Source organism: Kogia breviceps, chromosome 16 (genome assembly GCF_026419965.1).
Source record: "Kogia breviceps isolate mKogBre1 chromosome 16, mKogBre1 haplotype 1, whole genome shotgun sequence".
In the NCBI taxonomy this organism is placed as follows: Eukaryota; Metazoa; Chordata; class Mammalia; order Artiodactyla; family Physeteridae; genus Kogia; species Kogia breviceps.
Window position 1 is genome coordinate 13,761,730 of NC_081325.1, and position 24,317 is coordinate 13,786,046.

Genomic DNA, 24,317 nt, shown 5'->3' on the forward strand with positions numbered 1-24,317 from the left:
TTATATTTTGCTTGCTTTATTTGTTGATTATATATACCAAATATTCAGGACATACTCAAAGTTAAGCAGGTGCTTAAAGTCTAGCAAGTGGTACTTACAAAACGCTTTTGTTGCTGTGATGGGGGTATTCAGTTCCTAAGAAGACAATGAAAAGGAAATTCTAAATGCTAGGTTGTTGTACAGCTTTTCCTGATTTATACTGAGTGTAAAAAAAAAAGAAAAGAATAACAAAACATAAATGTATTGAGAAGTGACATCTTAATAGTTCCAAAGCACTGGCAGGTATTAAAATATCATCTAACTAAAACAAACTTTTCACATCTCAAATTTTTAACAAAAAACACTAAAAACAGGCTTGAACAACACCATAAATGTTCTGGGTCTTGTGAGCAGGCCAGATGTTGTTATTCTCTATTGCACAGTCCTTGTCTGTGGCAACTTAAACATGTTTGGCTGATTCAATTAATGGCTTAGCATGTCCACTTTGCTCACTATCCTATAAAAGAATGCTATGACATTTTTTGGATTGTCTATCTCAAGGAATAAATGCTAAATGAGCACATTTAGAAGTTTGAAATCAAATACTGCATTACTATTTTTAACAATTCTTGCCAGCAGAAATGTTAAAAGGCTGATTTAAAATGTGACTCTTACAGTGACTGAAGGATTAACTTCTCATCAATTCTAAATTCTCTGAATTTCACAGTTCTTAATAAAGGCTTCTGGTGAGATAGGACTGGTAATGATGCATATGTACCACTTTAATCATTTATTTTTTGAAGAAATAATTTGAATTCACTGGAATATTTTGTCCTGGTTTCCCAAAGCTGCATGAAAATTCAGTGTATTTTTTCATGTCATTTATAAGCAACTAGTACCGATTAATCCTGTAAAGGTATAAGATTACCAGAGGAGGAGTTTGACCACTAATGGAGAGATTCAGAAAGCTGTGTTTGCTCTCTGGAGCCCAAACCACATGTACCTAATGCTCTTTCATGCAACAGTACTTGTATGAGGATGACTTCACCATATTAATGCCTTTTCCAAGAAAAGGGGAGATGGGGAATTATTGGAAAATAGGGAAGCAAAAGGAGAAAAACCCAATTTTGAGACATAGAAGAAAAGTAGCATTTATCCAAGGAAGTCTTCAACCATTACTTGATTGCTCAGCAGAGAAGAGAAATCAGCTGCAAAATAGAGATAATTAAGAAGTCAATTATACTTTTTTTCAAGCATAAGAAAGATTGCATGGTTTGTTTTAAAAGTTCTTGAAACATGAAGATGATTCTACAAACAGATTTACTCTTAAGACTCTCAGCTCCAAAGGGCTGGGACGGGTCTCTTGTTTACATTCGATTCCACAGTACCTAACATTGTGCCAGGCATACATAGTTGATGAACCAATATACCACGGAGTTTGCTAAACACTAAATGGACCACCTAGCTTTAATGTAACGTGTAATATTTTCTATTGTATATAGAGAAGCTTCTATTAGGTAACACTAGTCATTACAAGAGGTGACAGCAGTAGCTCACACATACATCTTTTTCACATGATCATTCCTACCTTGAATACAATTTAATGAGAAACAACTACTATGCACTAATGCTAGAAAGAGTTGAGACAGAACGTATAAATGAAGAAACCTCCTCGATCACTGAAGTACCGTCTGTTACAAGCATAATTACCTTCTTAAGTTACACATTTTAAAAAGGGTGTGAAATATTTTTCCAAGCAATGCAGTGTTTAGTGGGTGGGAATTATATATATATGAAAGTACCTAGGAATTTGGGAATTTTTCCTCTCTTTATCATCCAAGGGTAAATAAGAACAGGTTTTGATGTTGTGGATACATTTTTTTTAATGTCCTGTTATTCAGGACCACTGTTCCTCAGAAATGATAGGGATTGTGAAATTATTATCTTACTTGGGAAGTTATTTCCAGGTATGAAGCTTTAGTTTTAGAAGAGGCTACCACATATGACCAGCAGATCATTTAATCAATAGAGACACTAAGTTAAATAACGCAAATTTGATCCCAGCAGCGTGTCTAGATTTTCTCAAAGGCTTCACCACTGTTTGAGTCATCTGTGAATAGTTAATATTTGCCAACATGTGAGGAAAATGGGGCAAAAGGCATGCCCTCACCTAGAGACTTTGAATGTGGGAATGTGAGAAGGTATAAGTAAACAGGGTGCTTTTGTCCAATGCTCTTATTTTACTGCTTCTGCACACAGGACTGAGTTACATACACGGCCGTAGAGCTCACTGTGCAGACTCAGAAATCTGCAGAGCTGCCTGACATGAATCACCAGGAAAACAGGAACCCGAGATTTCTTATGTGGAAAGCAGGCATCTCCGTGGGTGATTCTCAGACTAAGTTCTGATCTTATTTTGCAATTGGGGGATATAGGTCATTTCATGCTATTTTCATATTTATCTTCCCATATTAGACTCATTCTTTTTTTTTTTACAGTGGTAGATAATGAGGCAACATGACTATCAGCTTCACAGTTTCTTTCTTTTCCCATCACAGTTTAATTTGTTTAAAATGTACCATTCATATCAGCACAGTAGTCCAGCTATAGGTATTTCAACTTCAGAAATAAAGTTTATGTGACTTACCTTACATAACTGATTTTATAAGCTTGATTTTTTTTTTTTTTTTTTTGGCCAGTAGCACTAACAGTGAGGTTATTTAAATGTTATGGGTTTGATAGCTTTGTTTTGTCCTAAAAGTGTTATTTGCTCTAGTGCTGCTAGTACCTGATTTTTGCTACGTAAACAGGTTTAATATTTTTCCAGATTGGCCATACAACATGCCTTACATGACATGGTGGACTACAGCTGCCTTTATTCTACCAACACCCTTCAAATACTGTTCCTACAGTTGCCTCTCACTTGTCCTCTCCCACAAAAGAAGCTGCTGCTTATTAGAGCATAGGCACAAAAAACCTGCTTTTCTAATTGCACTGTACTGGCATCAGGTTAACTAGAAAGCACAAAACAAATGGTGATACAAAATGTGAATAGTATATATTATATGTATTTACACATGTACTTAGAAACTTCAGTTAGTTGCCAATCTGAAATGATATAAGCCACTGCCTGCAATAGCATCTATCCTATAGAAATGTGGATGAAGACAGGACTGTTAAGACACTGAAGAAATCGGGTTGTGTGGAGAGCCCATTTGAGTCAGAACTTTGTCCAACCACTGCAGTGGTCCATGAAGGTGAATCTCAATCCAGCAGGGCGTGCTCGTGACATCCTGGCGATGATACTCGGCTCCCCAACCCTGAAAAGCAAAAATGGAGTGGAGTGATTGTGCCAGACTTTCAGGCAACCTTCAGAGGCCCCAGCAGGCCCAGTGGACACAGCCCACCCAAGCCGGGGCAGCTCCTGGGACCTGAGAACGTGAACTCTACGTTCCTGCAAGTACAGGACGACTTTTGCATCAACCACATACCCTGAGACCCCATCCATGGTTTCCTCCTGGGTTCACAACTAAATTCATAGACCCAGAGAGGGCCTGGGTTCTAGCCATGCCAGGGACCCTGGCAAATCACTTCCTCTTCCACAGAGAAAGGAGCTTGAACTCATGTTCACTCCCTTAATGCTGAAGACCCATGTTTTGTACAAAATGGTCGCTCACTACAGACCAATGACTGGATCTGAACATTGTAAAGCGAGGGCTGAGGGCGCTCTTGGTTATCCAGGATTGATGAACAAAGCTGGTTTCTCCTCTCCCCCGCTGGCTCACTTCTGGCAATTTGCCATTTGTGACCATCCACAGGAGAGACAGTAAAAATAAAGATAATAATATGTTTAGTCAATATCCATCACCTCACATGGTTGCAATTTTTTCTTGTGATGAGACTTGTACATTTCTTTTACACTGATCATCTGTAGTTATATTTGCTAGGGATTTATGTTTTTAAAAGTCCCTGCAATATAATAACAGTTTATTTTCTGTGAATTGTGTAGTTTTATGAATTTAAAGGTTGCATATCTGAGAAATACATCTTGCTGATCTTAGGAAAATAAGATTTCTATGCAAGCTTATGTTACAGTGAAATAATTACGTCTGAGATATTGGCATTTCATCCTAATTTGAAAAACACAGGCCTAGAAAAAAGTAACCGCGTCAAATGGCTGTTCGTTAATAGCAATTTAACGCCCTCTGCTGGCTCTGAGGCATCAAAACGTCTGAAAAGATTTTCAGGTATTTAATTGCCTGACCGTGTGAAAATACTTTTAAAGCTTAAGAGTAAATGTGAATAAAACTGCTTTGTCACCATTTAAGAAATGGATTCAAGAAGTCATTTTTTCCATTGAAAACTCTATTCTTATTTTTAAAATAATTACTAAAATTATATATACAATAAAGACATAATGGACTTCCCTGGTGGTGCAGTGGTTAAGAATCCTCCTGCCAATGCAGGGCACACCACGGGTTCGAGCCCTGGTATGGGAAGATCCCACATGCTGCGGAGCAACTAAGCCCGTGCACCACAACTACTGAGCCTGCGCTCTAGAGCTCACAAGCCACAACTACTGAGCCCGCGTGCCACAATTACTGAAGCTCGCATGCCTAGAGCCTGTGCTCCGCAATAGAGAAGCCACCACAATGAGAAACCCGTGCACCACAACGAAGAGTAGCCCTGCTCACCGCAACTAGAAAAAGACTGCGCGCAGCAACAAAGACCCAACACAGCCATAAATAAATAAATAAATAAATATTTTTTTAAAAAAGTATAGAAAAACAGGACACATTTTTCAAGATAATTTTAAAGGATTAATAAAATTTTACTTTGAAAAAACCTGGAACAAGCCATACTGATTCCTTGGATGAATATATGACAATGGAAAAACTGCGTACATATACTCAGTTTGATAAACAAGCTCAGATTTGGAAATATTAGAATTATTTGCAAGTGCTTTGCGAGGGATGAAACAGCAGACAATGAAACTGAGGTCTTTAGCTTCAACGTGCAAATCCAGTTTTTTTCCTTCCCGCTAAGTAACTTTTCCTCCGTTCTCCAACCTTCACATCAATTTTAATAAGATCTAATTTGATAAATTCAACAAATAGTCATAAACAGAACATCTACTGCTGTCTCAGAATTAATCACAACCCCCATAATGTTTCTATCCCAATTTGTTTATACCTTTATAAACAGCACGTAATTCATACTATCTTGTATTAGAGTCAGTTCTGTCTGTTTTGTAGCTTATTTATAAATATGACTGCTCCATTTGCCTGTATGCTTTGTAAGAGTAAGGAGAGTGTCTTATTTGATTCAGGTAAATTCACCAACATTTACTGAGTGACCATGGATGCTCAGCAGTTTGAAGGATGAAAGAATCTCTGTAGCATTAAGTTCTATACAATTATAATTGTCACTTCATCTTATGCGTTAAAAAAAATCAGATAACTATCTTACCTTGGTTTTCCTCCAAAAGTAATATGCTTAAGAATTTTCTTAAAATTGCTAAACAAGAGATTTCATACTCATGGAGAAGCTCTTCCAAAAAACAACTGATATATATATACACCACCAAATGTAAAATAGATAGCTAGTAGGAAGCAGCCGCATAGCACAGGGAGATCAGCTCCGTGCTTTGTGACCACCTAGAGGGGTGGGATAGGGAGGGTGGGAGGGAGATGCAAGAGGGAGGAGATATGGGGCTATATGTATTCACTTTGATTCACTTTGTTATAAAGCAGAAACGAAACTAACACCCCACTGTGAAGCAATTATACTCCAATAAAGATGTTAAAAAAAAAAAAAGATAGCATAGCTACCTTGTTTGATCAGTTGTTAGTTAGGGGAGCAGGGATTTGATTTGAAATCTGTTTGCTTACAAAGCTCATGCTTTTCCCAGTTAAGCTGCTGATCAGGAAAGTTGTACATTGTTTGGTAAAATTTGGACTCTGCAGTTTCCCTACTCTTGCCATTACCTGTAGGTAGAATTTTGACTTCTAGAATATTGTTCGTTTTACTTTTACTGTAAAATTTAATAAAAATTTAAGTTAAATTTGTATTTACTTTAAAAAAACCCCAAAAAACAATTAAAGAGAGTGTCCCCCTCTGCCCCCCGGCAAACTGCTGTCTACTTGCCCTGGCTGTCTAACTGCCACGTCAACCAAAGAGTGCTTTTGGTTTTATTTTTCATTTTCCATCTTACAATTGGGAAGCAAGCACTCCTTACCTTGACAAAGCTCATCCGGATGGTGCACATCTTTGTCAACTCATAAACGACTTCAAATCCGTGATGGACAGACTGGGCGAGCAGCTGAGCGAACAGCTGGTTGTTGAAGATCTTGAGGCTGCAGCCGCTGGGGATCTTGCAGACGGTGGCCGGGTGAAAGCCGTGCTGATAGTTGCAGTTCCGGCTCTGCACAAAGATGCTGCTGTCACTCACGCACTCGGCATAGACCTCTCCCCCCACGTAGTACAGATGCACGCCTACGAGGCAAAAACAGTCTTCCAACACCAGCACCGACTTTCGCTTGGGTTCATCACCCTTCCCTTCTCATCCACCTCTGTAACCTCAAGAGATGTGACTATCAGCTGTGAGGTTAATTTTAATATCACCAATCACTGATGAGTAGCACACGTGCCCCAAGGGCTGACTTGCTTTAATTATCATCTATATTTTTTCCATGAGTCCATTTAAAAGTGGATTGCAACCCAGGTTTACGATCAGCACCAAGAACACAGAAGTAGGCTCTCGTGTACTACTGCCATCACTTGCTGAGTCTCACGCTTGTTCCTTCTAAAATGAAGATCTCATAGTATTAGACGCAAAATAAATACATAATGCAGAACACACCAAAAAAAAAAAAAAAAAAAAAAGAACTGGACACAGATAGTACCACGGTAATACTTGGGTGCATACACTAAACCTACTTCAGAGGGAACAATAAATGAAGTTTAAATTTTATTTCACCAACAATTATAAATCCATTTCTCTTAATGAATACCTGAGAGACCTATTTTATTTTAAAGCTTATCACCTACAGTTATAGGTCATAGAAACAATGCCTCTTTTTACCTACAAACAGTGAAATGTGTGCCACGTTTTCAGATAAAATATAAAAACACAATCAAAATGTAGTTTATGCTACTTTATCTCACATTCCTAGTGCTGAAAGGCTAAGCATCCTGAGAACGCTGCTGCTCAAAGTAAATTTCAGTTGTTGTTTTCCCTCCAAACGTCTGGGTTTAAGATTCCACATAAATTTATAACAAGGGACTGCGGTTAGATGAGATGAAGATGTTCTAGTCTAGTGAGTATTCAATACCAGAACAATTGTTCCCCAACCTTTTAGCAGAAACAAAATGCTCCAGCACTAAGTGTCAACACGATTGTAAATACAATCACTGCAGTGGCAAGGGGTTTGTAGAAATGATCCTGAATGGACTTACAGTGATAGATTTTGGATCTTTTAAAAATAAAAATAAAACATTTAAAAGTAATAGAACTGAAGACCTCCAGGGGTTCTCAGACCCTGGTGTGTGTAACTCTGCATTTAGGAAACATTTCGGACACAGCCGCAGCAATGGAGGCACTTCTACATTATACTTCCCGCCAGCTTTATGGCTTCCTTTTCCAATCTCCTTTCCCTTAATACAATTTTAGAGGAGAGTGGTTTTCAGTATTACGTATCCCAACCACAGACTCCAACACAGTCTGAAGAAATGGACCCAGGGTCACAGTGATAAAGCACAGCTCTTGATATTCAGGCCAAGGTTCCCCTCTCAGCTTCTAGATCAGACCAGCTCCCCCTCCTCTGCTCAGCCTTCCTCTCCCTTTTCTTCCTCATCTCCATCATTCTTTCCACGAAACGGCCTGGGGTCTGACACCCGTGGCCCTGGCCGTGAGGAGAAGGCACAAGGACTGTCCTAATTAGCTGGGACATAGTTACTTGGCTGCAGTGACATGTTGGAGGTTAGGCAGGAGCAAATCCAAGCAGACGTCCCTTAAAAACTCCCAGGGGGAAGGCCTGCCTCTGGGGTAGCTGTGAGTTTTTTCAAAGTGAGAGCAAGCAGGTGGTAAAAGAGCCAGAACATGAGGCTGCTAAGTGTTCAGTATGTCTTTGAATTGAATGACCTTCAAATATATAATCCCCCCAGAACCTATTAAGGAGAACAGATTTTTGTTATCTGACTCAGGTGTTTATTTAGGGGAGGATTTCCAGTCCTGTTATAAATTCTTATCCGCAGCCACAGACATGCTGGCAGAGCATGGAAAGCAGAGAAGAGACTGAACAAGGAGGCAGTAGTTTAGCATCCTGAGCGAGAAGAGGGGGCAGAGCCAACAGGATGCACCCGCAGAAGCCCGAGCCAGTCCTCAGTACCGGGACCGGCGGGAATTCAACCCCACTGCGAAGGAGGCTGGATTTGGGCTAGAGACAGCGGCGTCGAAGGAGTCAAGTAAGCAAGGGATTTTAGTTGCATCCATTTGACTGGCCAGAAGAGTGGCTTCAAACCACATGTGTGAGATGCTAGATCGCCATAGAGAATAGTGAGCACTCAGGATAAACGCCCAAAGAAGGTGCTGCTGCCTGAGACGAGACAGAAGCCAGGCGACGGGGTCCTCGGGCAAGTTGTACCCACACCTCGGACTACCTCTCTTCTCGGGCTGCATCTTCATCTGAGTTTTCCATCTGTGTGTGCCTGCACCCACCCTTTAGGAGATTATGGAGTCTGGAGTCCTCTGTGGTGGTTAATTAGGACTCTTTGGGCTTGATTTGGAACTGCTGAGTCAGGCTGCAGGTCGGTCCCTTCTGGCATCTTCTGCAGCCTTGAATGACAGATGATGGAGGGGAGGCGGGGAGGACAGCGGCTTAGTTAGGCTGGCGAGTGGGTTCCAATGCTGTGGAACCTACTAACAGTCAGAGGGGTACGTCCCAAAGCGGAAGGAATATGCATGGATCCCCTCCGGAGTGGGAGTTGGGGTGGGGAAAGGATATCCCTGCAGAAAGTAGATCTCATCACCCCACAGCCCAGCCCAGAGAACCCTGATGCCTCTCCACTCTGCTTGGAAAACACCCTGAACTTATGAGCACAAACTCAACACCTTCCCTGGAGTTTGTAACTGATATTCCCCTTGGCTTTGCTGCCCTCTTTTCTGCACAACTATTTTATTTTATTTTTCTCCCATTAAAAAATGCACTATTTATTGAAACATAAGTGAACTATACAACTAATCGCTGTGAAGAAGTGTAATCATACTGACTTAGAAACTCTATGAAATGCAGGGTGACATTCTTTTGAGTCCAGGCCATCTAAAGTAAGATCAAGATTTCAGAGAAACCCAAAGGCAAAGGGCCTCACCAGTCTTTACTCTCCATCAAAGATGCACAACTATTTTAAAATCTGGCTGACTGCCAGGATCCTCTGGAGCTTGAAGAAAGTGCATATTTCTGAAGGTAATTAATGATGATACTTTCAGAAATTCCTTATGTAGTTAGACATATACTTAAATATATGGGAGAAAGGATACGAGGTCTGAGATTTCCTTCAAAATACTCTTGTAAAAATACTGTGATGGGACAGGGGGAAAGAATGGTACAGAATGTGACTCATTATTGAAGCTGAAGATGGTCATATGAAAATTTATTACATGACTCTACTTTTGTGTAAGCTTGAAATTTTCCAAAATAAATTTTTTTAATGTATGATCAAAAAATAATATAAAAGTAAAGATTTCCAGATCTACACTGGGGCTTTGGTCCAGAGGATGGAGGTGGGCCCGCCCAGGACAGTGCCTGCAGCTGCGCACTGCACAAACCCAGGGTGTGCCTCAGTCTTCCGAGATTTGTACAGTTATTAGAAGACTCCTCCAGCAGATGGCAGTAGCTTCTCTTGAGAAATGGGTTCCTTCCAATTCACACAAAGCCACTTCTGGGCTGGTAGCAAAATCAGTCCCCTAAAGCTATACTTGGAAGACTTTAAGTCTCTCTGGACAATATGATGAACAAGCAGCTTTGGTCCCAACTGACCTACACTGAATGCCCACTGTACACTCACACACGCGGTGACTCTGCCAGGTGGGTGAACCGTGATGCTTTCTCTCTCTCCACTACTTCAGTGACCTCAGCATGCCTGGACATGCCCGGTCCCACCCCATCTTCACAAGAGCAACAAAACCCACTAGAAGAAATTTATAAAATACAGAGATGCAAAGAATAAAGATCGGCCACAAATCCACAGCCCAGAAATATTCAAAGCTAATATTTGTCATATATCTTTCAGTCTTTTATGTGCACATTTTTTTTTTTTTTTTTTTTTTTTTTTTGTTGTGGTATGCGGGCCTCTCACTGTTGTGGCCTCTCCCGTTGCGGAGCACAGGCTCCGGACGCGCAGGCTCAGCGGCCATGGCTCACGGGCCCAGCCGCTCCGCGGCATGTGGGATCTTCCCGGACCGGGGCACGAACCCGCGTCCCCCGCATCGGCAGGCGGGCTCTCAACCACTGCGCCACCAGGGAAGCCCTATGTGCACATTTTAAACAAAATTAGGATCATCCTCTATAGGATCTTTTATAACCTTTTTTCACGTATTAAAATAGTGTGAACATTTTCTCATGATATGAAGTATTCTGCAATGCCCTGTGTAATAACTGCAACAGTATGACATTGTGTTAAAATTTTTTAGGATTTGCTTTTTCAGGGATGAGAAACCTTATACACATTCAAAGGCAGAATGGAAAGGACATTTTGAGACTGGGAAACTAAATCCATTGGGAAAGAAGCAATCCAAAAATCACCCTGAGGACTTCCCTGGTGGCGCAGTGGTTGAGAATCCACCTGCCAATGCAGGGGACACGGGTTCGATCCCTGGTCCGGGAAGATCCCACATACCGCGGAGCAACTAAGCCCGTGCGCCACAACTACTGAGCCTGCGCTCTAGAGCCCATGAGCCACAACTACTGAAGCCCACGCGCTTAGAGCCGATGCTTGGCAAGAAAGAGAAGCCACCACAATGAGAAGCCCGCGCACCACAACGAAGAGTAGCCCCTGCTCGCTGCAACTAGAGAAAGCCTGCGCACAGCAAGGAAGACCCAATGCAGCCAAAAATAAATAAATTTATTTTTTAAAAAAATCACCCTGAGGTGCAGACCCTCCTTCTAAGGAACTGACAAACCAAACCCTTGCCTCAGGATAATTCCTTTCATAAAACATGGAAGCATTACTAGGATTCTACAGAACAAGCTGAGATGTGCAAGAAAATAAAGATTCATTAAAAGGTGAAAAACTAATTCCAAAAGCAATTCAGTGATTTGGAATCTATGATAATTACGTTCAGGGAAGGTCTTGGTTTGCCTGGGTAAGTTCAATCCCTAGGGCTAATGCCTCAGGAATTATAATTACCCACTCCTTCTCCCATGAGAGGAATAACAGCCAGCAGCCAGGACACACGCAGCATGTCTGCAGCTGCAAAGGAGAAACCTGCCCGTCCTGCTCCAAATGTCCTTTCACACTAAGAACACAGCACAGGCTCATTACGAGGGTCAATGGCTCTGACTTCAGTTACAGCACAAATCGTAGGTGCTCAGAAATGACAGTGCTATTGATTAGGATTATATTAAGTTGTGCATTTCTAAGAAATATAATCCAACCTCAATGACCTTAAGAGCAGCACACATATGTCCATGCAGTCCATTCAAAACTGCGGTTTTCCTCATTATTTGGAAATCGGGGCCATCCTAAAAGCTACTCTAAAAAAGCAGGCATGTTTTATACTCCAGTGATCCAAACAGGCTATTACATCACTCCCAAAACATCAGGAAATAACCTTTGCTTTATTTTGCGCAGTCACAGATAGGTATGATATGTCAGCAGTTCTTCATCTTTTTTTCTGTAAAGATCTTTATAATCCTCTACTGGAGCTCTGTGTAACTCAGTGAGGTACTCCTTTTCTAGAATATTCTTGTGGGGAAAACACAAAATCTCCCCTGATTTACATTTTTAAAGTAAATCATTGTAAAATTTCATCACTTTAGTACTATGAGGGCCTTATATCAAGATCTCAGAGGTGATTCTGACATATCATGCCTGCAGCATATGATGAGTATTTTCATTCCATATCGAAAGATTCAACTCCTCAAGCGCTGAACTAAGAGGGGTGCCAAGATGAAAAAGCAGGAGGGTCCCTCCCCTCCAGCGGAAGGGAGCGACTGGACCTTACAGACAGAGCCATGGGTGCAAACCCACATCACTCGTGGGACCATGGGTAGGCCGCTGAATTGTCTGAGCTTCCATTGCCTCATCCATAAAATAGGACTAAGAAATCCTAACTTGTAGGGTGACAATAAAAATAATATGAGTAAGAGTCTGCCAGGGTACCTCACACACATTAGGGAAAATCAGTGGGGGCAGCTATTAGTCATTTGAAAGAGTTCAAGTGGCCTGCCTGGCCTTCAAAGAAGAATATGGACAGACTTCATGTAGAATGCACCCTTCCAGGTTCTCTGAAGCCCTGCCTCTGACACTGAAGCAGCAGCCCCGGCTATTCTAGCGCTAACTAGCCTACGGCTATTTAAAGCACTTGGCTAGAGAGGTCAAAGCAATAGATTTGTTACTGTTGTAAGGACACAAATAAAGGCTTGGTAACCAAGCCTGCTGCCTCACAGTGCATTGCATTAGATGGAAAGCAGGATGAAAGCGCACGGGTGAGTCAGCATAAACCATCACCGCCACAGAAAACAACTTAAAGTAAGTACATGCACTGCTGACCGGTGGTGGCATGAACTTCCTTTAGAGGATCAGCCATCTTCCCTAACTTAAGTGGCAAGGAACACAAACCGGAAGTGACCTCAAAGCAACTGATAACTAGAGGGGAGAAATGGCCCATCATTAACCATAATAAAAAGATTTTTTTTTTGTAGAAACCTTCCACCTTTGTCCCCCCTCCCCCACAGTCTCATCTCGATATAACAGCCAGGGGATCCTTTTGAAGTGAAAACTCAGATCTGTAAACTCCAACTTAACTCCATCTTCCTATGTCACACAGGCAAAGTTAAAGCACTCTGCATGGCCTCTAGGCCCTGAGACCTGGTCCTGTCCCCTCTTCTCCTATGACGCTCCACTCACTCTGGCGTCCCTGCTATTCCTCACTATGCCAGGCGGGCTTCAGGGCCTTTGTACCTGCTGTTTCCCTTTGCTTGGAAAGCATTCCCCACTGGTACCCACACTGTCAATTCCCTCTTTAGCTCTCAGCTCAGATGTCACCTCCTTAGGAAGCCTGCCCTGGCTACCCTCCCCATTCCCTTCCCCTCCTTTGTTTTTCTCTGGACAATTATCATTTGACGTGTGTGTACGTGCGTGTATTATTTCTTGTTTGTCTTTCCTTAGTTGTAGGTAATCCACGAAGCCAGGGATTTTTGTTTTGTCTTGTTTGTTTCCCACTGCTGCATCCCTAGTGGCAGAACAGTCTGGCTAAGATTAAATGCTCAATAAATATTTGCGAGATGAATGCACAGCTGTGAAGTCTGACTGTCTCTAGTAACTAACACCACAGAACATGTCAACTTATTCACTAACCTCAAGGTGCATTTGGCTGCAAACTTACTCAGGCTGGTGGGGTCCAGGAAGCCACGCAGCTCAGAACCAGACAATCCACGGGGGCCCCTGAGAGAGAGCCCCCTGACCTCACAGAAAACCAATAGCTCTTGCTTTGAAATATTCCATGCCATGCTTTATGGCATGGCTTGTAGCCCCTTAAAAAAATTATCTTTTCACATTAGGACAATTCCAAAGCAGCTTTCTGAGAAAATTGTGCCTTTGCCTTGGGGACCATGTTGAGGGTGGAGTGCCCTTCCATCCAGGTGAGCATTTCCTAGGCTTGCTGGGTTTTGTAACAGGTCACCAGTCCTGGTTCTTGCCCCTGTGTTTTTTTTTTAACCCTGTGGATTATCTCTCTGTTACTAACATGACACCAACCCTCCACATCTGTCCATCCACATCAGCAGCACCTTGAACAAACTACTTGCAGAAAGTTTCCCACAAGGTATTTAACAGTCCTTGCATATTTTAATTCTATTTTTAGATCAAGTGGCACAAGTAGAAGTCTAATATGCAGACCAATCTGTAAAACCCTTTAGCAAACAGCTCTACAACATTACGTTTTAACGTTCTACCTTTAGATTTCACCGGAAGATTCTTATAAAAATCATTTAAAAGTAAAACCATACCTGAGATATTTAAGATTTCAGTCAAAATATTACTTCCTTTGAGGAATGACTATGTTTCCTCCTTTGGGATAAAAGTTACATTACAGATTAAGTTTCCTTTTTCTGACCTCCAGAAGAAAAGTTTAATCACAATCACAATGGTTACAATTACCATGGTAACTCTTGGAGATGACATACGTTTATTCTTCTCTCCCACTCACCCCCAGCTCCTGATTTTCTATTTTTCATTTATCATTTCACTGTAAAGGTTTCTTGTAAGCCACCTCAAAGCTACTATGGAAAGATACAGGATAAAATAAACAGAAAGTAACTTTTGCCATTAAGAGTCAACATCAGGGAAGGAACTCAGCCTGTCTCTAGTCAATGGTCTGTAGGTTTACAACAGGAGACATTTAGGAGGTACGTTAGGAAGAATACAGGAAGCATCATAAGTGAAATAATGAATCTCCCCTGGAAATTTGAAATAAAAGGCTCGTGGCTACTTCCCAAGGTGGTATAAGTGCTAGCCGGGGAGAGAAAAGATCAAATGACTCTGAAGGTTCTTTACACCTGTGATTCCAGAGTAGAACAGTGGACAACCAGGCACCATTCAGACACTGCCAACTATTCAAATAGAAAAGAAAAGAACTTAAAATCCTCAACGAGGCCTCATGCTCAGCTGGGACTAATCATGCCAATGAGACAGGCTCCAAAAGCATCACAGCCAGACCCCAGTGAAGCCTGTGCTTATTTGGCTCTCGTAACAATGCCTGGACACAAGAGAACCCCAATCACCTACCAAAGGCTTCCTGACATTAATAAGTCAATGATTTTTTTAAACTGCCTAGCTTCTCAGTCTCTAAAGGTAACTTCACCTGATATAAATAATCATCCAGCCAGAAATCCTCTTCTTCAGAAGTTATCCTACTTAGCATTTCAGGCAATTCAAAAATAATTCATAATACTTCTCTTCAATAATATCATCCTGGGACTTCCCTGGTGGTCCAATGGTAAAGAATCTGTCTTCCAATGCAGGGGATGCAGGTTCGATCCCTGGTCGGGGAACTAAGATCCCACATGCCCTGGGGCAACTAACCCTGCGTGCCACAACCACAGAGCCCACGTGCCCTGGAGCCTGCACGCCACAATTAGAGAGAAAAAACCCGCATGCCACAGGTAGAGAGAAGCCAGCACGCCGCAACTAAGACCCAATGCAGCCAAATAAATAAATGAATAAAAATAATAATTTTATCCTGTCTTCATATTTATCATCTTGTTCGTCTTCCTAATACCCACCCTACGCCACCCCCCAGAAGATGCTGTGCCGACCTCAGAGGTAGAGACACTAAGGTTACAAAACCTCCCATGCTTTTCCCAACAACATCCCCAGAACGGTCTCCCAGATCCAAGCCCTGGGATCATCGCACTAAGTCACGCAGCCAATCCATGGCTTGTTTCTATGTCCACGTTTTAGCTCAGAAGAATATAGGAAGGAACTACATATTTGCTTTTACCCTTTCCTATGTGTCTTCTGGTATTTTCTATCGTTGAGTTTCTGTTTACATTAGAAAGAAGTCCGAGACAGAATCTGTTCCTGTTATTTGAAGGGTCTGTGAATCCATCAATAAGCACACTTCGGGAGGAAGCCTGGAACGTCTCCCCAACACGGTTGTTCAGTTCATAGTAGGCGACTGAGCACCAGTGCTGCGGCTCCTCGTAGCAAACCGGCCGAAAATCTGAAAGAAAACGGACCAGACAGGACGTCACTACCGCCACGCTCGTGCCTCCCAGCTCACGACTCCACCGGGAAACTGCGGTTATCGCTGTTCACCAGAAAGTTGGCTGCAAGACCCAGCAGGCTGCTGTGTGATCTTTACAAACCTGCCTCTTTCACGGAAGCTGTTGGCAGGTAGCTCATCTGGTCCACGTACCTGTGCACAGGGGCCACCGTCCTTGTGATTCTCTCATGGTTGGAGGCTTTGTAAACATGTTTACTAGAATTGAGGGGCCAGGCACAGCGATATGAGTGGATCCATGTAAACTTCATCCCCCCGAAAGGAAACACAGCTAAAAGGAAGCTGCCAGGTCACCTCATCTTTACGGATGACAGCATCTTACTGTTGCAGTGCCAAACTGAATCCCCGTGGCAAAGAGTATCCTTCTCTAATGACCTAAAGCTGAAAAAAATTTGTTCAAATATGTAAAAATCAAACCAAAAACACTGCATAGGATTTTATTTAAGAAAGAAAAAACAATGTCCACATAGACCCACATTCTCCTTTGTGTACATATGGGATAATTATGGCATAAAAGATATTTTAAAGGGAGAGGTCTATTTCATTAGGAAATCCATGAATGTTATGTTTTCACCCCAAATTTTTCAAAGTTAAGTTGTCACTAACCCAAATTTGGAGGTTTTTTTTCTTCGCCACTCACACTCTTTCTCTGCCTTTCTATTGATTATAGTATCTTTCTTTTCTTTGAATATTCTAGTAATTCTTGTGTCTCGAGTGTGTTCCTATATGCACTAAAATATGAACTTACAAAACAGATAAATTAGGGGGTTATTATTTGATTTCCAAATGGAGCTTCACTTATGAAAGAATTCCCTCTGAGATACTTTAGAGAGTAAAGCCCTTTGACCCTCCCTGCTCAGTGTGGTTCCTGGAACTGCAGCCACTGCATCACCTGGGAGCTTGTTAGGAATGCAGATTCTTGGAAAGCACCCCAGATCTAGGGAATCAAAATCTGCATTTATACAAGATCACCACGTGGTCTGTATGAATATTAAAGTTGAGCAATATTTATCTAGCCTATTACAGGACACAAATAAAATTATGTAAAAACTATATACATATTTTGAAGAGCGCTCCTCTAAGCCAAATGAAAGACATGACTATAAACCTACTATAGTAAAGAAACACTAATGGGACAAAATTACTAACTTCTTAAATACCTAATTCCATACTAAAACATCCAGAACTACAGACTCTTAAATGTTCGGTTAAAATTTAAAATTTACTTGTTCTACTAACCAGGATAACACACAAAACATTCACTCTATGGGACTGAGGAAGGCCAAAGTCAAAATGCGAAACCACACTATCTTCCCCTGAAAACACTTATGAAACAGCAGGCCAGCACGTTTTGTTTCCTTTTGCTTTTTTCTTTGTTTTCCAGAAGGGAGGTGGTAATAGGAAGTACTCTTGGAAAACAGCTACATTTGGCTGTTCATCTGCCAAGTGACTTCCGTTAGGCACTGACAGTACTAAGTGACTCTCAGCTGTGGCATCTACAGGTCAGGCATTCTGGGTCCCTGGGGCTTTGGTGGCATGATAAGGCGGGGGTGGTGTGTCAACCAAAAGAAAGCAGTAAAACATAGGAACATCAAACTGACAGACTACACAAGGACAGCTTGAGGCAACCCTTTCTGCCACTCAACTCCTGGCTCTGGTGGACAGTGTCACTGCTCCAGAGAGACCAGTAATGTAAGGGGGCCATTCTACGGTGACACTGGGACAGTCCTCCAGGAGAAACTGGTTGTCCTGAGCCCCTCACTAGAGGGTTGATTCGCTGTCCCTCTGACTTATGAGTTATTATTGGGTTCAAATGACTTCACGATGAGATCTTCAAATCTAGGAGCTATTCTCCTAGCTTTTCTCTATAGTCTGTTATCTGGCTTTCAAAACAGAGAACGCTAAACCTTCTTTGAAGCGAATTTAATTTTCAGTTCCTCTGGTGCCATGGATTGTACAATGGCCAAAAGGAAACTCTGACTCAACACTGTTCAAAATATGGCCCCCAAAGCACAGAATGGCTGAAACCTGATTATAAGCTTGTGCCCAAGGCATGCTGAGAAGGGCTCTTCTCCCCAAATATCAGTTTTGTGATCAGACGATCATAATTAGGCAAATGGTACGCATTCAGTAGATAACATGTGATCAGAAATTAATTCAAAACAATCAAAACTCCTGAGGCAGAGAGGAAAGTCTGTATCGAGGACCTCAGAACAAATGATTCCTTCTGTCCACATTCCTAACATCGGTTCCGAATGGTCTTGTTATGTTAGCAGTGGAGTTCAATGGCATTAACTCCACTGCTTTTGTTGAACTGAATCATCCCTCCAAGTAGTTCTCACACTTAAGTGGGCATAAAAATCGCCAGTGGAACCTGTTAAAATGCAGATTCCTGGGCCCACCCCCCCAAAATTGTGAGTCAATAGATTAGTGGCTGGATGCAGCCATGTAGGTTTTTTTTTTTTTTTAAAGAGTAGCAAGTGTAAGTTTTTGGTTTTTTTTTTTTTAAATATTCTCTCTGACACTAAGTTTATGAATTTATTTTTTAAATATTTATTTTTGGCTGTGTTGGGTCTTCGTTTCTGTGCGAGGGCTTTCTCTAGTTGTGGCAAACAGGGGCCACTCTTCATCACGGTGCACGGGCCTCCCACTATCGCGGCCTCTCTTGTTGCGGAGCACAGGCTCCAGACGCGCAGGCTCAGTAATTGTGGCTCACGGGCCCAGTTGCTCCGCGGCATGTGGAATCTGCCCAGACCAGGGCTCGAACCCGTGTCCCCTGCATTGGCAGGCAGATTCTCAACCACTGCGCCACCAGGGAAGGCCGCCATGCAGGTTTTAACAGGCATTGCTGATGATTCTAATGCACGTGGTCCATGGACCACACCGCAGTGCCAGTGATAAGGCATTTCCCTAAGAGAAAGTGAACTATGACCCCGGTGCAAAAGTTATAAAGGGGACCCTTTTGTAGGTCCTTGAGTCAATCTATCTACAAAATTAAGGGGCTGATCGTAGAGTTCATGTGACCCATCAGTTCCATTCCTAGGTATGTACCCAAAGGAAGTAAAAGCAGGGACTCGAACAAATACTTGAACATCAGTGTTCATAGCAACATTACTCACAAGAGCCAAAGGTAGAAACAACCCAAATATCCATCAACCAATGAATGAATTTTTTTTAATGTGGTATATCCATACAATGGACTATTGTTCAGTTACAAAAATGGAGTAACTGATTCTGCTACAATGTGGATGGACTCTGAAAAACACCGTGCTAAGTGAAATAAGTCAGACACAACAAATCCCACAAATATTGTACGGTTCCATTTATATAAGGTACCTAGAATAGGCAAATCCATAGAGGCAGAAAGTAGATAAAAGCTTACCAGGGGCTAGAGGAAGAGGTAATGGGGACCTACTGCTTAACAGGCACTGAGTTTCTGTTTGGGGTGATGAATAAATTTTGGAAATAGATCATGGTGATGGTTGCACAACAGTGTGAATGTACTTAATGCCACTGGATTGTACAGGGATAAATAGGAAGACTGGGATTGACATATACACACTACTATATATAAAATAGGTAACTAATAGGGACCTCCTGTATAGCACAGGGAATGCTACTCCATACTCTGTAATGGCCTATATGGGAAACGAATCTTAAAAAAGGGTGGATATATGTACATGTATAACTGATTCACTTTGCTGTACACCTGAAACTGTAAACACAACACAACACTGTAAGTCAATTATACCCCAATAAAATTTTTCTTAAAAAAGAAAGAAGTTGATAACCGTTCCAAAATGGGTGGAGTCCTGATCAGGTTAGAGGGTGGGCAGAGTCCAACGACCCGCAGGAAACTGCTGTGTGAACTGCAGGTGGCAGCACTGGCTTTTACGATGGCCCCGCCTACACAACCGTGTAGGGTACTCGTATCCCGGGAGACCGCGGCTTTCACTGACCTGAGGGCTGGAAGGGGCTCTCCGGCTCCGAGGGGCTTCCCGGGGAGTGAGGGTAGCCGGCTGTGCACGGGGACTGCGGGAACGGGGGCCCGGGCGACGGAGGGAAGGCCGGGCACGGAGCCTGCTGGAAGGAGTCGGGGTAGGTGGCGTTGTGCGGCATGAGCGGCTCGCTGTGCAGGGACGCGCTGCGGAACTTGGCCAGGAGGCTCAGCTGCGGGTTGTACTCGCTGTGTCTGGGCACGAGCACGGGAGGCAGAACTGGGAGGGAGGAAGGAACCGGTGCGTTAGAACCTCGGCTCATCCGCCCCAAAGGAGAGTGGACGCGGGCTGCTTTTCGTCTGTCCGTTTTTGGGTGATAAACTCCTGTTTTTCCTTTGGGAACCACCTGTCTACCATTCTGTGTGCTCATCGTGACACTGTCCACGAAGGTCCCATCTCCTCCTCAAAAGAGGGCCTGGGAATCAAGCTGAAGCAATGGTTTCTCTCCTCTCAGCCAATTAACGAAAAGTTTAGCAGAGAATCGTTCTGATGTCAGCGCTCTAAAACTTGCCTACTCATTGCCATCACAGAAATGACCAGAGCTGCCCTATCACCTGGCCTTCTGGAGACCTCACTGTTCACTGCTTCCTTTGATTCTGCCAATAAAGTGGTGGGGGTTTTTTGGGTTTTTTTGTGGTTTTTTTTTTGCATTACTTGGGCCTCTCACTGTTGTGGCCTCTCCCGTTGCGGAGCACAGGCTCCGGACGCGCAGGCTCAGCGGCCATGGCTCACGGGCCCAGCCGCTCCGCGGCATGTGGGATCTTCCCGGACCGGGGCACGAACCCGCGTCCCCTGCATCGGCATGCGGACTCTCAACCACTGCGCCACCAGGGAAGCCCTAAAGTGGGTTTTTTTTGTTTGTTTGTTTTTTAATGCAAAATCGGTTTCTATTGCTCAGAATGAAACCCCAAGTCATGCCCAGGATATTTTTATTTCAGAAACCACGGTGAATTACTTTGACGACCAGCCTAAATTTTTAGGCTCCGTAAGGCTGGTTAAGTAAAAACATTCTACTTGCCTTTAGCAGAAAGACTTAAAGGTAACTAAAAGTTATAAAGTAAAAGATAAACAGTGAGTAGTAACAAAAGTGAATAAGTAGAAGATAAACAGTAATAGAGAACTTATAAATAAAGTCTGTTCATTTTAGTATGTTTCCTTCTGGGTTTCCAGACTTTAAAAAGAACAATTTGCTCCTGATTCTATACAAAAACAGAAACAGATGCAATTCTCAAGGGCAAGCATTGTCCAGGCATTCCTAGCTCCTACTGACTTCTAAAGTGTCCCAAGGCTTGGCAGAAAGAAGCTATTCCATGAAGTATTGTTAAGGGGTGACCTGGCACCAACATAAGTTCCAGAAAGAGAAGCAGGAAAAACAGAGGGACGAAGTGATCAAAGAAATAATAGGCAAAAATGTCTCGGAGCTAAAGAAGGATCTATGTCATCAGATTGAAAAGAGCCACAGAGTATACAGCCTAATTAATGAAAAAAGATCCAGGGCTTCCCTGGTGGCAGAGTGGTTGAGAGTCCGCCTGCCAATGCAGGGGACGCGGGTTCGTGCCCCGGTCCGGGAAGATCCCACATGCCGCGGAGCGGCTGGGCCCGTGAGCCATGGCCGCTGAGCCTGCGAGTCCGGAGCCTGTGCTCCACAACGGGAGAGGCCACAACAGTGAGAGGTCTGCGTACCGCAAAAAAAAAAAAAGATCCAGACCTGGTCATACCACCTTGAATTTCAAACATCTAAGGACAAACTGAATATTCTAAAAGCTCCCAGAAGATCACCTCAAAGTCACCTACAAGGACATGAGAAACTGATTTATTACTTCCCATCACTGATGCTGGACAGTAGACAAGGCAATGGACCAATGCTCTTCTAAGGGGAATAATTCTTACCCCCAAATCCCACAATGGAAACTAATAGAATAGCCAAAAGAATAATATAATTAATATTATATTAACTTATATAATAATATAATAGAAACCAAATATAGATTGAGAAGAAGAAAGGAAAAAGGTAATATAAATTAGCTAAATCTTCACCTTTTATGTTAGAGTCAATGAAATCAGCGAAAAGTGATAAATTTGGAAACAGATGTATAAGCATATTATCTAGAGTTATCTTCATTTTTTTAAGTAATAATGGAGAGAACTAGCAAAAGAACCAAGCAAGAATGATTAAAAGAGGTTGCTTCTGGAAATGGCTGAGGTAGCACTTGTTTCAAATCACACTATGGATTTGCTATCACATGCAAGTATCAATAAAAACTTTCATAGAAACTAAATGTTTGGGCGTAAACAGACAACAATTACAATAGAATAACAGTAACATCCATCACGAAGTCCACCATTTACCCACTATTTATTGCTTCTTAACAAGCACTAATTTTCAGTTCTACAGGTAGAATATAAACTCCAACAGGTAGATGAAAAGTTTTAAGCTGAACCACTACAGAGATGAGGGTGGCAGAGAAACAATTATTTCTTCCTCCTTCAAAAGCCAGTATTTGTATATGCCTTATGACATGATAGAACAAATGCTCAACATCACCGTGCAAAAATGACCTGGATGATAAGCCATTCAATTTGCTTTTGTAATCCATGAATATGCAGGCATACAAAGATGCCTTGCCTCATGAATACTCTGAAAGTGAGGGGCTGACATAGTAAATGACATATGACTTCTTTTCCAGTGATGCTTCTTGATCACAGTGTTAACAAAGATCAAATAAACACTCATTTTTCTTATTTGGATGAAGAATTCCGATACTCTCTGTGACTTAAGTTCTAATGTAAGATATCTACAGTGTATTCTTAACATTGATAAACAGACTCCCTCATATCTGAATGCAGAGACTTTCACTCCACCGTGGCCTGCAGATCTGAGGCACCAAAAGAAAAGAAAGGATGCATTTTTCTTTATTGAGGCAAATATCTTGATAATGTATTTCTATCATCTGGGTAAAACCAAAGGCAGTGAAGATTTGTAAGGAAAACTGATGGTATCATCCTGGTTGCAATTCAGCCTGACAAGCTCAGTTTACCTTAGGTTTGCACTGATCATATTTGTAAATACTTTCACTCAAAATACAGCTGTCTTAGCCCCTTAGGGTTGCTATAGCAGTATACCATAGACTGGGAAGCTTATAAACAACAGAAATTTATTTCTCACAGTTCCAGAGGCTGGGCAGCCCAAGATAGGGGTATAGCCTGGTCAGGTTTGGGGAGAGCCCTCTTCTGGGTTGCAGGCTGGCTTCTTCTCACTGTGTCCTCACACGGTAGGAAGGGAATGGGGTCTCTCTGGGGCCTCTTTTATAAGGACACTAATCCCACTCATGGGGGTCTAGCCTCATGACCTAGTCATCTAAAGGCCCCACCTCTTAATAGTATCATCTTGGGCATGAGGTTCTCAACATGAATATGAATTTGGGGGGGACACAGACAATCAATCTATAGTAATAGCTATTTCTAATTACTCAATTCTATTTCTGCATCACAACTGCTGCTTGCAAATATGACCTAGTGAGCTTACAGACACTGGTCTCAACGTGATGCCACCTTTTAAATACCACACTATCTAAGCATTACCCTGGGGGCAGATAATGGAAGGAATTACTGTGTATAAGGAACTGCAGAGCAAAGCTGAGAAAAGCTTTTGTATCTTTTTCAAAAGTCATGTGGTTCTGATAGAGTGTGGGCCTTTTACACAGAGGAGAAATTATACTCCTGAAATAACCTCCGGTTGCATGAAGAAAAATCATTATGAGCCCTGAAAACATTTTTGCACAGCTTCTACCAGACGCAAGCCACACAAAGTGAGGTCTGAGGACTGGTGAGACTTTACCAGATGCTGGGTACCGGTCCGTGGGAACGCAAGTACTGAAACTGAGAGTTGGTGTTTAGAAAATTTAATAGCCACTTGACAGAGTAATTTTATATCTGTTGAAATGAATAGTAAAAAATATTGAGCTTGTATTTTGTAAGTCTTTTAAAAGTTTCATCTGCCTAGTAATTCATTTGTATTGTAAAAATACTGATATTTGAGGGATAGGAAATTTTTTAAAAAACTGGTCCTTCACTACAGATAGTGTGAAAAGCACTAAAACTGATTACTTAAGTGGTTGTGTGAGTGTAAAGAAAATCAGAATTCAGCCTTCAAGTTTCCTAAAACGGGTGGTCAAAAGATGAGAGATTTCAAAGGCAAAACTTCAGCTTTATGATAATTAGGGACCCAGAAAACTTGGTGCACATTCGCATCTTCATTGTTCTAAAAATACTGACTTTAAGCATGGCCGGAAAGCTAGATGTAAAATCTGCCTTTTTCTATTAAAAGATCAAAGTTA

At 42.1% G+C, this 24,317-nt stretch overlaps 1 protein-coding gene across 5 annotated transcripts in view; it reads right to left on the reverse strand.

The window, feature by feature from the left end:
* The window catches only part of SMAD9 (SMAD family member 9), a 62,605-nt gene continuing 38,288 nt past the window's right edge, over window positions 1-24,317 (reverse strand). For 3 of the 5 annotated variants that reach the window (XM_067016165.1, XM_059042159.2, XM_059042160.2), the window contains exons 3-6: window positions 19,942-20,199; window positions 15,701-15,922; window positions 6,218-6,474; window positions 1-3,299 (exon numbers count right to left, since the gene is read on the reverse strand). In XM_067016165.1, the coding sequence (XP_066872266.1) occupies window positions 3,156-3,299; window positions 6,218-6,474; window positions 15,701-15,922; window positions 19,942-20,199 (881 nt within the window). In that variant the 3' untranslated portion in view covers window positions 1-3,155. The remainder of the gene's footprint in view (window positions 3,300-6,217; window positions 6,475-15,700; window positions 15,923-19,941; window positions 20,200-24,317) is intronic. The other 2 variants (XM_067016166.1, XM_067016167.1) reach the window with 1 other exon arrangement.